General features: G+C 31.7%; 1 protein-coding gene across 3 annotated transcripts in view; it reads right to left on the minus strand.

The window, feature by feature from the left end:
- Positions 1–8362: 8362 nt before the first annotated feature.
- The window catches only part of LOC126885844 (cuticle protein 16.5-like), a 78045-nt gene continuing 67257 nt past the window's right edge, over positions 8363–19150 (minus strand). For 2 of the 3 annotated variants that reach the window (XM_050652615.1, XM_050652609.1), the window contains exon 3: positions 8363–9129. In XM_050652615.1, coding sequence (XP_050508572.1) covers positions 8452–9129 — 678 coding nt within the window. In that variant the 3' untranslated portion in view covers positions 8363–8451. Of the gene's footprint in view, positions 9130–12403; positions 12529–19150 lie in introns of those variants that run through there. The other variant, XM_050652620.1, reaches the window with a different exon arrangement.

Here is a 19150-nt window from a genome sequence, read left to right on the forward strand (position 1 = left end):
ATCAATAGGTTCCACGTTACGCAGACATACTGTATAAGAGCTAAAAAAATTTTTTTGTTGAACATTTATTATTGTTGAAGCTTATTATTAAATGTATTATAGGTAAGTTTTACAGAAAAAAGTTTTGATCACTCTGTATACCTATACATTTTTTCAGCTGGTAATTTTCGGTTTTTGTGTTCCATTTTTGTTATCTTTCTTAGTTTTCTCAAAAAGAAACTGTTTATTTCATTTTTAAACTAAAACAATTCAATGATTTTTAAAGAATATATGCCAAGCTTTAAAAAAATAGCAAAAAAATTGTATTAGATTTATTTAAACTTGAGTAATACCGTCTTAAATTGGTGGGAATTCTGTAAAACTACGAAGTTTTCAAAAATTACATTTTTTGAGACATCGTATTATTTGAATTAAATTTTTGAGATTTTTATTGAATGAAACATCGTTTAGTAAGATGATTTAGAGGTAAGTTGTGCAAATTTGAGAGTTTTATAAGTAAGATTGTATTAGTTACACATTTTTAAATCATTTTTAAACAAAATTCATGTAAGGCTCACTTTCCGCCCACACCGTACTTATGTCCATATATTTTATTTCTTTATATTACAACCATAAGATAGCTTGTTTCATCTTCTTTCATGTCCAATTTGTAAAATTTCTTTTGATCCATTAGTTAAAGAATTACATTAAAAAAACTCAACCGTGCAATTCTTCCAACGCTAGTTTACAGTGCGCCAATGTGTGTGAGAAGGGTGACTTTAGCGTTATAAATAAAAAATTACAGAAGCTAGAGATTTAATTTTAGAAAAATCTTTATATAAGGTTTTTTTTGTAAAATTTTCTGAATTTTTCAATGGTCAAGTCAGTTTTTTTCTAAAAATTATATTTTCGGAGTTATTTAAAAAAACATCTAACTTCGCTGTTCATTTATTTAATAAAAAATGAAGCACCCACTTCTCGAGTAGAACTTTTTGATGTTGTTTATTAAACATTTCTTAATGAAATTACAAAAAGTTTTATCTTGTTTGATTTTTTCCGAAGTGAAAATCTAAATGCACTCCCCTAATTTTAATGAAACTATTTTAAATCCTCACTATAACAAAATTGGTCCATTATTATTCATTACCTAATGTCAGTTTTTAATCGAACTGTTGCAAGATTTTTTCCTCGACCGAATATACCTTATTCAAATGAGAAATAAAACGCCATAAAAATGAATTCTTTGAAATGAAATGCAGCGATTTGGTTTGGTTTCACGCCACATTTTTTGACACACTTCCTCCAAAGCAAGAAAAAATCAATTGAATTACTAAACTTTGTGTCGACATTCGTAATGACACGGATTGATAAACATTTTCAATTTCGTTTTGTAAGATTTTAACCTTCGGAAAATCTGAAGAAAACAAGAGTCTCTCTTCTTTTCTAGAACAAAAATGCCATTCATATTAGTGGGCTACTAAAAAAATAAATGATGGGAGTTATGTAAGAATGTTGTGTATCTCGTGTCACCGGTTTCTTCACACTGATATTGATCTTAACAACAACATTTTTGACACTAGACTTGAAATAATAACCCAATAATTAGTACATAAAATATTAACATGGCAAATTACCAAACCAAAAATACATGGACACTAATAGTTACGTACCTATAGATCATCGGCATTCTGGTTAAAACAAATATAAAAAACAAGAATAAATCAATTATGTGACATGGCATTTGCATTTAATGATTTATATTTGCATCAATAATTTGATGAAACAATAAAAACAGTATAACATTTGCTTTATTAAACGCTTTTCTTTAGTTCAATCGTTTGGGTCAAACCTTAGACGCAAATTTGACTGCCTTTTCTTCAATGCATAAGAATGATTTGAAGACATATGCATTCGCCGGAACAGTACAAGAATAGTCAATATTTATTTTTATTAATTGTTTAAATATAAAAAAACGATTTTTTTGGAAAATACTTAAATTTTCTTGTTTTTTACAATGTAGAAACTTGAAACTTTTACGGATTGTAGCTAATGATGTGACCTATACATAATTTCACTTTTTACGTTAATTGTTTATTACGTTATGCTTCATAAATAAACAATAAAGTTTCAAATTTTTTGCCGATTCCGACTACTTTTCATGTTTGTACATCATGTTTATAAACATCCTAAGTGGCGACGATTTTTAACGCTCATATTTTTGTTTATATAAACATCGACCCTTATTCATGTCAAATTTCAATACGATATGAAACAAAACTTCAACCAAATCTCAAATTCAAAAAATTCGTGAGTTTAACGTGGTCTTATAAAAACTACCGGTAGAGATGTTTCGTGCTACAGTTAACATTAGAATTCGTAATTCACGAGAAATTAACAGGGGCTACACCGTGCAATAGTAAAGCATTACATGAGATGGAAAGACTGCGAAAACTGTAATAGGCGCAAATAATGATTTTGATTTAAGAAATGTATGAAGAAATTACAGAAAATGTACAATGTATGTATCAAATGTTGAAATAAATGCAAAAAAATGTGTCTATCATATACATCCTTTTTTTTTAAACATGACGATATATTTTACTGTTTGAAAAGTGTAAGACTAAAAAGTAAAAATAAAAAATATAAAAAAAATTTTAAGACACGCTTTTCTTTAGTTACGAGTGAATAAAATTAAATTTATTATAAAAAAATCAACTAAAAAGCAAAAAATAAAAAAAATTCAAACTCGAAAGGTTATTCAAAAAAACTGACAGCTTAAATATACAAAAATCTAACACATTCGTTAAAAAATTGAAAAATCTAACACATTCGTCAAAGAAAAGTGTGGGGCGCGTCTTCATAGAATAAACGGTTTGAGGATAGATACTTTTTTACTTTTCGCGCCCCACGCTTTTCTTTAAAGAATGTGTTAGATTTTTTCAATTTTTTAACGAATTATTGAGATTTTTGTATATCTAATCTGTCTAAGAGTTTTTTTAGAATAATCCTTCGAGTTTGAATTTTTTTTATTTTTTGTTTTTTAGTTGATTTTTTTTATAATATTTTTAATTTTAGTCACCCATAACCAAAGAAAAGCGTTTCGTAAAAAATTTTTTTTCATTTTTTTTTAGGAATCAATATTGTTTATTTGGAATAAGTTCCGTGGTTAAAATCTAAAAATATTAAATCTTAGCGTCTGTAGTAGTATAGTGTCTATGGGCCATTCCACGAACATACGCCTGTTTTGGATTACTTCGACAACGAATATTTTACTGTGCAACATAAGAAGTACGAAAGTAAATGGCGCTAATAATTATTCCAATAAACAACAATGTAATTTGCAATTTACTTTCGTTCTTCTTATTTTGCACAGTAAAATATAATAACATAGTTGTAATAAATTTTGTGGAAGTATAGAAAACAAACGTTTTTCAGTGTTTTATTGTGAGAGTAAAATATTCGTTGTCGAAGTAATCCAAAACAGGCGTATGTTCGTGGAATAGGGTATACAGCTTTTGATCCAAAAAAATAAATTATTATCAAGGGCTTATTTAACTTTGATTCGATCAATAACTTCAAACCTTTTTTTGTTTTCAACTAATTACAAAGCTTTTCTAGTAGTCAAGTTAGGTCTAATAACTTAAGTTTTTTTTCATTTAGAATTATCACATTGATCAATAAATATTATCTATTAGTATGTTATTTAAAAAAATTCAAATTCAAAAAACGAAAAATTTTCAAATCGATTTTTCTAGAAAACGGTGCATTCTACCGACTTAAAGCAAGAATTTCTATTAATACTAGAATACCTCTGAACTACAAAAATACTTAAAAGTTAAAGACAAAAAAGGTAGGCGATAAAATCTGTTGCCCTACCCAAAACGGACGCCTATGACCGCTAATAGAAATTGATTGTCTAAATTATAGGTTCGTTGCAATGTTGCCAAATTTATCAATTTCCTGATATCATTAATCATTTTGGTTTTTTAAATATAACATTCCTTGTAGTAACCCTTTTGTGGTCATAAATTCTTCCGAGTAGATATATTGCCGATTTTATCTCTTACCCTGTTATTGTTGTAGGTATAGGTTTCTTACGGCTTCTATTAACTTCTAAGTTATCCCGATTTTTTACATTATTCTTCCGAGTTGTTTTCTGTGAACTGTGTCATACGCCTTTTTTTATCGTTGATGCCACATGTACCGGTCTATTTTTGTCATTCTGTTCTCAATTAATTGTTGAAGTCTATACATGGTCTATGCAGGATCTTCCTGCATTAATTCCTGCCTGATCTCTATGATTTTATTTGAGATAGATTTTTCCAGTTTTTTTTATTCAGTATTTTTATTTTCCAATATAACCTGCTCATACATGCTATCAGACTAATGTCCCTGTAGTTTTAGAATTTCTTCCTATCTCCCTTTTTATGCATCGAGATAATAATATGTGTTTGATTGATAGCATTATTGAGCATTTCGTGTACGATTCTATGCAGTTTTCAAAATCTTCGAATAATACAAAAAATGCTAAAAATTTTATCCATTTAATAAAAACAATTTTTCTCAGAACAAACTAAACCAGATTTCTTGCAACATTTAATAAGTTTTTCCAGGTGAGGAATTTTTATAAAGGGTCATAAAAAACTTAACATATATTTAAGTCTTAATTGAAGATCTAATTGGAGATGAGATTTCAGTGTTACTGCTAGTTAGTCTGTCATAAAGATATTAAAGCTTTTGTGTCTCGTTTACTTTTACATCTTATAGAAGTAATATTCGATAAGAATTATTGCTGTATTGAATACCATTTTTACTTAAGTTTAATAAAAATATTTATTAAAACTCAGACAAGGAAAGATAGGCTCTCTTGTCTAAGGTTACAATTGAAGGCCTAAGTGGAAGAAGGGGGTATGTTACAAAGCCTACCTTTGTGATATGGGCAGTTAAAATTTTTATTCCTCTTCTTTTGTCATGAAAATAATTGTTTGTTATTTAGCTTTATTCATATTGCTACAGTCGGTTCGCTAAACTCAGACACAACTGGCTAGTGATTTTAGTAAGTAATTTTGCCTATTGGGTAAAACTGGCAAAAAAATAATTACTAAATAGTTAGAAATTTTGCCAATTTTGGCAAAATTGGCCAAAAACAAAAAAATTACCTACTAAAATCACTAGCCAGTTGTGTCTGAGTTTAGCGAACAGACTATATTATAAGCATTCCTTTACATATAATGTTGATTATTTCATTCATAGGAGATTCTGACCAATAGAAAGCTACAAAAATAAAAATTAAAGTGATACTTTTTGGTAAAATCCCGTCGTCAAGTATATTACGTCAGATGCCCTTAGTTGCTACGAAAAAATACATTCAGTGACATTAATAACAATTAATGTTTTAAAAGTTATAAAAGTGATGACTTTCAACCGTCAAATATGTATAACAACTGTGTGTTTAATTGTACTAATTTGTACTTACATAAATAAATACAATAAAATTATGGTTTTAATAGTTATTTATTATGATATAAGTGTTTTATGATATAAGTACAATTTTAAGGCACGCATGTGAAAGTTTGCAGAATGAGCGAAGCGAATTCTGCAATTCACATGAGTGCCTTAAAAATGTACTTTTTAACACGTATATCATACAATTTTTTTTCTACAAACGTCTTATATATCAACAATTATAATTTATTCATTCTCAATTACAGGACAATATCTACAAAAACTTTTACTTGAACTTGACTGACATTCCATTTTTATATTTTTCTTGACATTACATCAAAACTGCCTATACTGTCGTGTCAATACATAAATCATAACAACTATAGAATAATATCTACTTTTATTGTTATATTCTAACAAATTTTAATAGTTTTTTTCTACAAACTTGTTAAAAATGCAATAATACAGTTTAAATTAAATTTTAAAAAACCTTTTAAACCACCTTTTTCAAATTGCGCAAGTTGTACTATTAATATTAATGTTAATAAATCAAGTATACGTATTTTGACGTTTCACAATTTGACAATTCACTTTTAACTGCAGTGCCTTATAGTTATTTTTCTACAACCGTGTTAAATATAGTTCTAGTTATTTTTAGCACTCCATACGAGCGTTAAAAATCCTACTTTAAGGCACTAGTGCTTTAAAATATTTTTAAGGCACTGCAGTTCGTATTGACCGTATAGGCAATTTTGATGTAATGTCAAAAAAATATAAAAATGGAATGTCAGTCAAGTTCAAGTAAAAGTTTTTGTAGATATTGTCCTGTAATTACGTTTGTAGAAAAAATATTGTATGATATGCGTGTTAAAAAGTACATTTTTAAGGCACTCATGTGAATTGCAGAACTCGCTAACGCTCATTCTGCAAACTTTCACATGCGTGCCTTAAACGTGTACTTTTAACACTTATATCATAAATAACTATTATGATATAAGTGTTAAAAGTACCTACACGTTTAAGGCACGCATGTGAAAGTTTGCAAAATAAGCGAAAGCGAGTTCTGCAATTCACATGAATGCCTTAAAAATGTACTTTTTAACACGCATATCATACAATATTTTTTCTATAAACGTAATTACAGGACAATATCTACAAAAACTTTTACTTGAACTTGACTGACATTCCAAGTTATATTTTTTTGACATTACATCAAAATTGCATATTATACGGTCAATACGAACTGCAGTGCCTTAAATTTTTTTTAAAGCACTAGTGCCTTAAAGTAGCATTTTTAACGCTCGTATGGAGTGCTAAAAATTGCATTTTTAACACGTTTGTAGAAATTTTTTTTTAAAGAACTAGTGCTTTAAAGTAGCATTTTTAACGCTCCTAAGGAGTGCTAAAAATTGCATTTTTAACACGGTTGTAGAAAAACAGTTTTATTCATGAAATAATCGCAGCAAATTGCAATCGATCTCTAAAATTATTATCGAATTGTTGCCCTCGTGACACTTTGACATAAATTAAAACTGTCAAAGTGTAACTCGGGAAAAATTCGATAATTTTAGAGCTCTTGTGCAATTACTACTGATAATTTGTTTTTATTTTTAGTATTTTTTCTAAAAATAAATAAAAACTGTACATACCGCCTTCTTCCATTTATTTTAGTTTGTATAATTATTCTTTATCTGCATGTATGTATGTTGCATGAAATAATACTCTATAATCAGTTTTACAGAAATTTATGAAATTGAACACAAAATAATCTTCTTCTTCATGAGCCGTGCTCGATTATTGAGCGTTAACTACCACATTGGCTATAGCAATTTTGTTGATGGCAGTTCGGAAAAGGAATGCAGAGGATCTGTTAAACCATTCTCACAGGTTTCTAAGCCATGACGGTCTCATTCGACCTGGTCCTTCTTCCGTCTACCTTGCCTTGTATTATTAAATGGAGTATATTATACAGAGTGAGTTTTATGTATGGAAAGCCGCAATTATCTCTGAAACGGTTTGTACAATTTTTTATGGATTTTGGTGAGTAAGGGTTTCCTAGTGCGGTCGATATTATAGTGGTAATTACATTGTTGTCAGATCTTCCGTTTTTCTGGAAATCTAGTGAACTTTCTTATTTCAAATGGAACATCCTGTATATTTTTTGCGTTTTGAAGTCCTTAATGAATGCTAATTATTTTTTGTGTTATATTCCCTATACCTAATTGCCATTATTTCGGAGTTATTGCTACATTTATATAAAAAAATTTAAACAAATAAAAAAAATTTAATTTCGTCCCGGGCAGACATTATTTTAGGTTCTTTTGATCATTGGAAACAAAAAAGGACTTTAATTTTTCTCTAAAGTTAATCGTTCTCGAGTTATAAACTAACTAAACCTTAAAAAAAAACGAAAAATGTTTCATACCTCCTTCTTCCATTCAAGAATCGTATTTTACATGTTACATACCACCTTCATCCACTAGAATATCTCTTATTAAGCTTTTTAAGGTACAGTATAAGTGTCATATGATAGTGAAGTTACATACCACCTTCATTCATTAGGAAACTTCCACTTAAGTCTTCAATTATTAGAAGAAGTGTGACGTCATTCATAGTGGTGTCTAGGCTACTATCGAGCCGTAGAAATAAGTGATGTAACATAAAAGCCTTCTTAAATTATGATTTTTAAATGTCTCTATATAATAATGCATCATTTAGAATGTTCTTTTAACAATAGAATTTCTTCTCAATCAATAACTGTGCCTTATCGCTCTCCACATTCAACTCCATATTCCTACGCTATGAAATAACAATGTTGTTACTAAAATTTGTAGCAAACTGTTACTACAATGCACTTCGCAGAGAAAAGCTCCCGAAACTCATTGACATTCCCTGCGCAGGACGTGTCTCAGTTTTTTTTAATAAAGAATACAATAGATTAAAAAAATATCGGTTTATTTACATAATTTATATTTAAACGAAACTAACACATAAATTAAACAAGGTAAACAATATCACTTTTTCTGTCTAATGGTAGAGCTTTCCATACCCTAAGTCCAGCCCGTGTCCGTATGAGACAGGAGCAGCATAAGAAATGGGAGCAGCATGGGCGATGGGAGCTGCGTATGAGATCGGAGCGTGAGCAAGAGGAGCCCCGTATGAGATAGCAGGGGCCGCATAGGAGATAGACTTGCTCAAAATTGGAGCGGGAGCTGAGTAGATGGGAGCAGCATGAGCGATGGGAGCGGACAACAAAGGTGCTGAGTAAGATTTAGTTAACAAGGGAGCGGATAAAAGTGGAGCAGATTTCAAGATAGGAGCGGAAAGGATAGGGGCGGCATAAGATTTGCTGATGACTGGAGCAGAGTAGGAAAGAGGAGCAGAGTAGGAGAGAGGAGCAGAGTAGGAGAGAGGAGAAGAATAAGAGACAGGTGCAGCGTAGGAGAGGGGAGCAGAGTACGAGATTGGAGCTGGGAGGACTGCTTTGGAGATCAAAGGTGCAGAGATGATTGGTTCAGCGATGGTTTTGCTGATGATTGGTGCGGAGTAGCTGCTGTAGATTGGAGCTTTAGCCAAAATAGGTGCTGGAGCCAATTCAAGTCCTCCGTGACCGTCCAAAAGTGAATCGCCTAAGCCTAAGAGACCTCTCTTTTCTTTTTTATCCTCAACAGCAGCGCATACTGCGAAAGCAGCTACTACAAGTACCTGTAATCAAATAATTATTTATAATAAATTGTATGCATATAAGCAAAAGGTGAAGATATAACCAAATATAGCTCATGCCAAACAAATGATATTTGGACCTGCTAGAATTCTTATACAAAATCGAGTACAACTTCAACAGAACCTTCTTTGCAGAGATATATTATTATAATACAGGGCGACATAATTTTACATGATAAATAGGTGAACCTAAAACAAGAGGGACAAAATTTCATAACAGGTATCACTGCAGGAATATGAACAGCGATGTCCATAAGATAGAGAGGAATAAGTCAAATAAAGAGGGTAATAATAGGTTTGCTTACATACTTATGAAAGTGAAACAAGTCAAAGATCCAAAAAGAAGTTGCATCTTAAAGCTGGTGTATAAAAATAGAGGTAATTCTTATCAACCATTTATTAGATATATACCTATAAACTACTTAAGAGACCATAAATGTATGAAGACATTTATGAGGGAAGCAATTCTCGTAGGAGAATAAATGCAAAAATAACCATACAAATAAAATGGAAAAAATTGGGAATAACTCTTACAACAAGAAAAATACAGAAGGAATAGAATCCAAAGAGAATATTACTACCTACAACTACATAGTTTAAAAATAAAATACTTAGAAAAAGTTTAAAACGCAGAAGGCAGTGTCAGAAGAAAATACGATAAGAAACAAAATTATTTCTGGATTGTTCCCATTATAAAGTAGCAGCAGAATGAAAAAACCGAAATGTGCAAAAATCTATTTGAGGACACTGGATTAAACTAATAGGCCTGGATCCCGCGTACCAAGAAAAAGTTGATTATTAGCAAGCTGAAAATTTGTAAATAGCTTAACGGTGTCTAGTCGGACAAACTTTGATGTATGGGAACACTGGAACAGGGGAAGTTTTAATTGTGGAACAGGTTAAAAATTTGGAACGTCAGACTACGAAAACGTTCAATGTATTTTGTCGGACAGAACTTCCAATTGATTTGTTACCATGCCATTAAACTCTCATGCAAAAATCAGACTGGTGTTTATCTCCAACTTGGCATATTAATGAGTGGAACAAGAAGAATATATCAAATGACAGGAATCATGTTAATTAGTAATATCAGTCTGATTTTTGCATGAGAGTTTAATGAAAGGGTAACAAATCAATTGGATGTTCTGTCCGACAAAATACATGGGACGTTTTCGTAATCTGACGTTCCATATTTTGAAACTGTTTCACAATTAAAACTTCCCCTGTTCCAGTGTTCCCGTATATCAAAGTTTGTCCGACTAGACACCGTTAAGCTACTAACAAATTTTCAGCTTGCTATTAATCAACTTTTTTTGGTACGCAGGATCCAGGCCTATAATAAACGAGTACAAACCAACAAATGAAATACCTACTACAATTTTTTTAACTAAGGTGAAACTGTCATTTTCACAAAAAAGCTGTAGAACTTCTGGAATAATTGGAGATTTGAGACAATGAGACTTTCTTTAACTGAAGTTATCAGCATAACATGAACTTTTAGATTTAATGGAAGAAAGACGTCAACATAAAAACATATATAATCAGATGTACAAAAAAGTGAATAAACAAATAAAATACAAAATTAAGCAAGTAAAGAAAATGTTAAAAGTTAAAAGAACCATGCACAGGAATAGGAGAATACCAAAAAAGGCATGACAGTTTTAACACACACAAAACTAAACAATTAACTCACAACAATAGAAAAAGAAAACCAGGAATTCTGAAAGATACAATAAATGGAAAAACTTCTTCCGAATTCTAACGAAAAATTAAAGAGATGGACAGAATACAGAACAATATCATTAATAAAGCTGTTCCCAAATTATTCTTGAAAATAATATAAATATGACCGTATGAATAAAAAACTGGAAGAATGAATAGATAATAGTCAGGGTTCAGAAACGGACTAGGCACCAGAGAGGCGTTATTTGCTTTTAATCTAATAGCTCAAAGATGCACTGATATTAATGTGGATGTGCTTGTTTGTTACGTTGCTTTTGTTACGAAAAAATTAGTCCAAATTCTAAAGACAAAAAAATAGAGACTTAAGAATAATATAATAAACCATATTGGAATCAGTGGCGTGCTGGCCATATAAATGAATCAGTGCAATCACCGAGAGGCCGGTCAAATAAGTTTTCATTATAAATAATAAATAAAAATTCTGATAATAGAAGGTAAAATAAGGATGGGAGGCCGCTTTCCTATAAAATCACCGGGCCGCTTGAAAAGCTCCATCACGCCACTGATTGGAATCACAGAGTACAAATTTTAATAGATAGCAAACCCAGTTCAGATATTTAAATCAGGAGTTAGGCTGGGATGTATTATGTCTCCATTACTCTTCAATGTATATAGTGAATTCATTTTGAAGAAGTATATTATTATCTGAGAGTGAAGGAATAAAAATTAACGGAAGAACTATTAACAAGATATGCAGATGACACCGTCATTATGGCAAGCTCTGAAGAATAAATTCAAGTAGTACTAAACAAGACACAAGGAGTTTCTGTAAAAAATATGAACTAAAAATTATTATAACAAATACTAAACATATGATAAAATAACAAAGAAAACAAACATACATAGGGAAGATGTACCGATAGAAAGTGTTGAAAACAGAAATACCTGGGAACTTGGACATTAGAAAATAATGTTCAGACAAGAACAATAAGGGCCACGATACATATAGCAAGAAATGCTGTTGTAAAAATGAAAACAATTCTCTGCAATAAAGACTTTAGATTACAACTGAGGGTAATAGCTCTGATATGTTATGTGTTTTCGATACTACAATGTGGACTTAAATGCTGGTCACTGAAGCAAGGACACATAAATAAACTACAGTCATTTGAAACGTGGTGTTACAGAAGGATGCTTAGAACAGCATGGACGCAGAATAAATTAAACATTGAAGTATTGCGAGAATTAGGCAAAGGACACCAAATCATAAACACAATAAAAATAGTTCCAATATCTGTGATACGTAATGACGGGACATATATGGAATGATAAGATTGATAATGCAGAGAAAAGATAAGAGGTGGTACGAGTGTGGGAAAGAAGAGTATCATGATTGAAAAATTTAAGGGACTGGTTTAAATGCACTGCAATAGAACTAGCGGTAGATAGAGTAAAGATAGTGATGATGATATCCAGCCTCCGGTTGTGAGAAGATTTAACGAAGAAGAAGATATAAATACATAAATATATGTATGTATATACATAATGTTGAATAAAATATAAAGGTACTTACCAAGAATTTCATTTTGGAAATGTAAAAAAATAGTAATTCCAAAGAACTCAAAACACGATACGGTTGACTGAACAATCGATGTGTCTATGTTGAATCTTTGGAATCCCATACACTATATATAGTTTGTGGAAGGGTACGCTTGGTTTTTTTTTTTTCGTTATGTGTTAATACCGGTGAACTAGATCAAGAATCACACGTACAAATTGTTTCATATTGTCAATAAAAGGTTACTTTTACTTATCTTGATACCTACGTCTACCTACTCTATGCTGAAGAAGTGTCGCATATTCATTAACAAATCGATTACGAGGTGAATATTAGCAAGAAGTGTTTGTTTTCGTCGTTGTTAACATTGTCGTTTCAGTGTCGACGTTTAAAGAAGATTACTTTATGTAATCCTTGCATAAGGTGTGTTAGTTTTAATTAGATTTTTCACTAATTGTCTTTGTTCATTAATCACTTATCTTTTGACAGGTATCTTTAATCAACAATATTTTGGAAGTGAACTACAAATTGTAAAATAATTTTTGTAATTAACTATGTTACCAGTGAGAAGACCTGTAGGTATTCACAATCCATAATAATTACGTATTGTATGAAAAAAATATATAGGTATCCTATCATCAGATCTACATAATAGTAGTAGATATTTTTAAATGGTAGGATTATACATACATATATTTTGGTTTTTGGGGTTCTGTAAAAATTGTTTGAAGAAGTACTCAAACTATGCTAGCATGTAGTTTGTGTTAATGGTCCAGCTTATTATTAAGTTAACTGTTATTATCTTTCAGCTTACATATCAATACAAGATTTCATAAAATTCAATAATTGAGACACCCATTTATTTATTACTATTTAAGTTAAAAAAATTTAGTTGCTATTTTGAAGACTCCTTTCGATCATTTTCTGGAACAAAGTCGGCTTCCCTAATTACATTTCTCCATAGTTTTTATCTTGGGTCATATCAATATCAATCCTCTATCACTATCACCAACATGTGTTGCTTAAGTGTCTTCCTTCGGGTCTTCTTTGGTCCTTCCAGGGACCCGCAGATTAGGAATTCTTAGTATGGGGTGATTTACGTCTCGCCGTTGAACATGACCAAACCATCTTAACTTATTCTCTCTCATTTTAGCATCAATTGGTGCGACCTTTAGACCTCATCTAATATACTCATTCCTAATATTATTCTTTTTTGTCACTTCACTCATCCATTTAAGCTTTCTAATTTCCGCCACATACATTCCTCTTTTTTAACTTCCCAACATTCAGTTCCTTATATCATAGTTGACTATGCTTTATGACTGTTTTGTGAAAATATTCCTTCAGCTTCATTGGAATTTTTCTCTTAAACTACACACCATTCACTTCCTTCCACTTCTTCTGTCCATCCTTAATTCTACTGCATGTATCTGCATCTGTTTTCCTATTACTCAGTAATGGAAAGAGTTGTTGTAAGTCACGTTCACTATTTCCTACTGACACTGTTATCCAATTTGTTCCTATCTCTTGTAATCCTCTCCACACTTTCCCAGACATATTGTCTTGTCCGACTGCTTTTCTTTTCTCTATTGTTTAGAGTGCTTGAACCATTTCTTCGTTTGTTATTTTGGTAACCATTGCTGTTACTGTCTCCGTTATCTCAACTTGTTTTCTGTCAAATTATCCATTTAATAAAATGTTAAAGTACTTTTTTCATCTCGTTTTGACATCTTTTTCGAGAACTACAATTTCATTAATAAAAGGAAAAATTCCAATAGTTGGCTGTATATCATACTTTAAGAAACTTACAATGAAGTAAACAACTTATAATATAACAACTTACAAATGTTATAAACAGCACGGGATTTGTAACTTCTCCTGGCCTCGTTCCTTCTTTGGTGGAGAAAAGTTCTGATTTCATATTTTTGTTTGGGGCACAATTTATTCTAGCTTTATATAGTCATTGGAAACACCGCAGAAGACCTATAATATAAATCACAACTCAATATAATGAACGAATGAATGTAAATACTTCGGGGGAAACATTAAAAAATACAGGAACAGATGAAACGGATATATAAAATAAAGAAAGAATAAAACAACGATATGGAACAACGATGTTACAAGCAAAACTAAACACCAAATTAATGTTTAAGACTATAATGAAAAGCTGCTCACTGTATGGCTCAGAAACGTGGATGACAAATAAAAAAATGGAAAACAGAATAAATGCAATGGAAATGATATTTTGGAGAAGAGGCTGCAGATTAACACTAATGGACAAAATGAGAAATGAACGAATTAGAAAACTAATGAATGTGAAGGAGACACTAAATGACGAAATAGAAAAAGGAAAATTACTCTGGCATGGACATATGCGAAGAATGTACGAGACAAGAATAACGCTAAGAACTTGGAAATAGAAACCAAATAGGAGGAAAAGAGGACATCCTAGATTACAATGAAACGGGCAAATAAAAACAGCAATGGAAAAAGAGAGCTAATTGAAGAAAATAAAAAGAAATTGCGATTTGGATGTGGTAAATGGCAACCGAAATATTCTGTGTAAAGTCATGGATAAGAAAGAAGTATGTACATTTTCCAAGTACCGTTACATGCAATTATACTGTCCAGATGTACAAATTCCATCACCCTCACAATTTCCTGGTTGTTGATCACAATATGTTGGTTGTTTCTGTTTAGTGTAGGAAAAAGAGGTTGAACCTCGCAAAATAGACACAAGTCCGGTTTTATTTTTTTTTCTGATATATCAAGGGGTGCTTATTATGAGGCTAACTTTTTCTTAAAAAATTTCGCCCCGGAACCCCCCTTTTCAACCCTTTAAAGGGGATAATTTGTGGTTTTGCGAAACGTAGTACTTTCTGGACGTTTTGCAAAAAATTTCCTTAATAGAAATATGAGGAGGACTATATTTCCTACTATTTATTTCCCGACTGCATATGTCTATCACCCGCCGTTTAGCGGGGGTGGCCCCCAAAAGTTGAGAAGTTTTAAAAAAGATGTTTTAAAAAAAATATTTTTCCCTAACTGTAACGGGAATCAAGAAGAAACCATACGGCAATTTATCACAAATAAGTGGCTGACTTTTTGGTATAGGTTTCATTTAAGGGCAATTGCCCATTTTTTAATTACAGGGTGTTACATTTTAAAAAACCCCTTTTTATACCATCCGAACCGCTTATGCTAGAGCAAAAAAACTTTCAGCAATTACCCATGTACAAGTATTATTTACAAATTTGTATAACGCACCCCCATATTTTCCCCGGAACCACCCCAAAAAAAGAAGAATTAATAAAGAAAATAATTAAAAATTGATTTTGAGCCACCACTGTGGCTTTAGGGTGAAAAGAAAGTCAAATATACATAGGTTATAAGGTGTAGCAGACAGTGTGTTCTTTTATTTTTCATAAGTACGTTATCAATAAAATGAATAGGTGACAAAAAAAAATCTGGATCCCGCCAAAGCATTTCTGAGGTTTACGGCGCCACGGTTGCTTATACGAAAAAAATGCATAGGATCTTATTTGTAGAGAAAATAGTGGTCTTTAATTCTTTATAAGTTTTGTTTCAAAAAATGCTTAGGTAATGAGAAAATCGTAAAAATATTCTCGCCAAGGGATGAGATGTTGCAGATGTTGCCAGAGAGGTTGCAATAACCATATATATTTATAAAAAACCATATTGATGGAGCATATGCCCATATGGGTCAAAAAGCAAAAAAAAAATTTTTCAACCCCCCATTTTATTTTATTTTTTTGGCTACAGGGGTTGTACCAAGAAATCGCTTTTGGTGTCCATACATGGGTAATTGTGCACGTGCACAAAATGATATATGAAGCATTTTAATAAAGGGCATGGTGTGTGAAGGATTCCAAGAAAATCACTTTCTTCATTAATTCTCCTTTTTTGGGCGGTTCCGGGAAAAAATGGGGGTACATTATACAAATTTGTAAATAACACTAGTATATGGGTAATCGCTAAAAGTTTTTTTTACTCTAGCATAGACGGTTCAGATGGTATAAAAACGGGTTTTTTAAAATGTAACACCCTGTAACTGAAACATGGGTAATTCCCCTAAATGAAACATATACCAAAAAATCAGCCACTTATTTGTGATAAATTGCCGCAGGGTCTCTTCTTGATTTTCATTACAGTTCAGGAAAAACAATTTTTTTTGTAAAACATCTTTTTTAAAAACTTGTCAACTTTGGGACGCCATCCCAGCTAAACGGTGGCTGGTAGACATAAAATATGCTTTCGGAAAATAAATAGTAGGAAATATAGTCCTCCTCATACTTCTATTAAGTAAATTTTTTGCAAAACGTAGAGGACGGGCTACGTTTCGCAAAAACCACAAATTACCCCATTTAAAGGGATGAAAAGGGGGGTTCCGGGGCGAAATTTTTTAAGAAAAAGTTAGTCTCATAATAAGCACCCCTTGATATACCGTAAAAAAAATAAAACCAGACTTTTGCGAGGTTCAACGTCTGTTTCCTACACTAGTTTTGAAATATCATTTTTTTTTTGTTTTGTTCATGTTGCCTTCTAGACCAAACTTTTTTTATTCTTCTTGTAATTTATTAACTTGGAGTTGTTTATTTATGTCCAGTAAATTCATCGATAAGAGTTTATCTTTGTTACTACGGAGTCTAATACAACGTTAAAAATATAGTAGGCGGGATACAATACATCCCTGTTTTACTCCGTTTAGCACATCTATGGGTCAGATACTATGCCGTTGTGTAGGATTTTGTTTTCTATATCACTGTGGAGTTATATGATGAAATTTATTATTATTTCTGATACTCTTTCTTCCTGTAGCGCTTTCCATTTGACCATACGTGTGAGCGTGTAGAACGCTCTCTTGAAATCCACAAAGAGAGAAAAGTTGAATTCCTGCAACTATTCTACGATTAATATAAGTCTGATACTTTGGTTCATACATGATCGGTTTGGTCCGATGCCAGCTTGTTCCTTTCTTAACATTGGTTCTACACCCTTTGTCAATCGGTTGTCTAGTTTTCTGATATCTTGTGTCACCCTTTTTTGGTATATTTATTATAATTCCCGTTTTCCATTCTTTGGGGAACTTTTCCTCTCTCCAGACATCCTGGGTAAGTACATTAACTTCTTCTTAAAGGAGGATACAATCTCTTATAATATATTTTTCTTCAAATTGTTTAAAAAGTGAAATTTAGATGACATTCACGGCGTACTTCTTCAGCCAGTTTGCATACACTCCTGGACAAAAGCTTCCCCATGAGTTCTCCATTCTTCTCTGTTTTGTGCTATTTGGTGCCAGTCTCTCCCCATTCCCCATTTTTGCTTTTCTGTCGTCTACTAGCCATCGTTTTTGTGGTCTTCCTCTACTTGACTGTGCTCGCGTGGTCTACAATGTACAATGTTTCTTGTCCACCTTTCGATGTTTTGTTGTGCCACGGCGTAAGTACTTAGTAAAAGGAAAAAAAAATCAATCGTTATATCAATGCTTAAACGATTTGAAAAGTAGCTCTAATAAGTAGTGTGATATGATTCTTCCATACTAATAGTGCTTAATACATTACAATTTAAATGAAATACTTACATAAAAATATAAAGTTATTTCAAAACCGTCGTAGACAAAATCGTTTTATTGTTTATCTATTTAAATAATCTGTATAATTAAGTTACTCAAACGTTAGAAATGTCTCAGAAAAAAAGAATGTACAAAACCTGCCATTGACTACAACAATCTGCAGATCATTAGATCTAACAAATGGCATGCATTTGTAGTAATGACCTAAATATTGAGATTTTATGCAATTAAATACCTATAACGGATATAATGCAATACGTACCATGTTTTATACCTTTTTTATTATTTGAAACACTAGATTTAATTTACTAACCTTGCTAGTTTGATATGGTGCCAAAAAATAATAATTGCAAAACGGTGCGTCATTGACTATATATTTTGTTAGAGGACATGTTTGGTAATATTAATATCAAAAAAATGCAAAAAAATTAACAACAAGCTGAAAATGCGAGCATTGTCATAACGAAAACTTTGTATATTTACGTATTTTAATTCATAATATGGAAAATTTCTATTATGAAAAGTAGTTTAGAATTAATAATTATGTTTTAATGTGCAATTATATCATTCTAATTTAAATGTTATGAACTATAAAGGTAGTTTACTCTTGATCGAAATTCATATTTTTTATATACCTCGTATAAAATTAATAAAATTTTATACAAGGTGTCCCAAAAGTAGTGGAACCGTCGAATATTTCGCGAACTGAACATCGGATCGAAAAACTGAAAAATACGTGTTCAATCATTTTCAAAAATCTATCCAATGACTCCAAACACCAACCTCCACTACACCCCCTGGAGGTGGGGTGGGGGGTAACTTTAAAATCTCTAGTAATTTGTCGTTTCATCGTTTTCGTGGTCTTTCCACTGATCGTCTTCCTATTGGGGAACCTTCTCTCGCTGTCCTGACTATCCCTATTTGTTGTCGTTCGGCTTAGGTGGTCATTCCATTCTATTCTTCTGTTTCTTACAACACTGCCTGGGGTAATTGCAGGGTGGATCGAGTAGCTCTGCGGTTAGCACAGCCGGTCCCAAGCCCGGCTAAAATGTGGAGGGTTGATTGGCAAGGTTAAATTAATCGGAAAAACGAATACTGCTCAAAGAAACAATGTGAGCCTAGGAATTTTAATGTTGTGTTTAATAAATTAATTCCTCTGTAATTCT

This window comes from Diabrotica virgifera, chromosome 1, assembly GCF_917563875.1.
Source record: "Diabrotica virgifera virgifera chromosome 1, PGI_DIABVI_V3a".
Classification (NCBI taxonomy): domain Eukaryota; kingdom Metazoa; phylum Arthropoda; class Insecta; order Coleoptera; family Chrysomelidae; genus Diabrotica; species Diabrotica virgifera.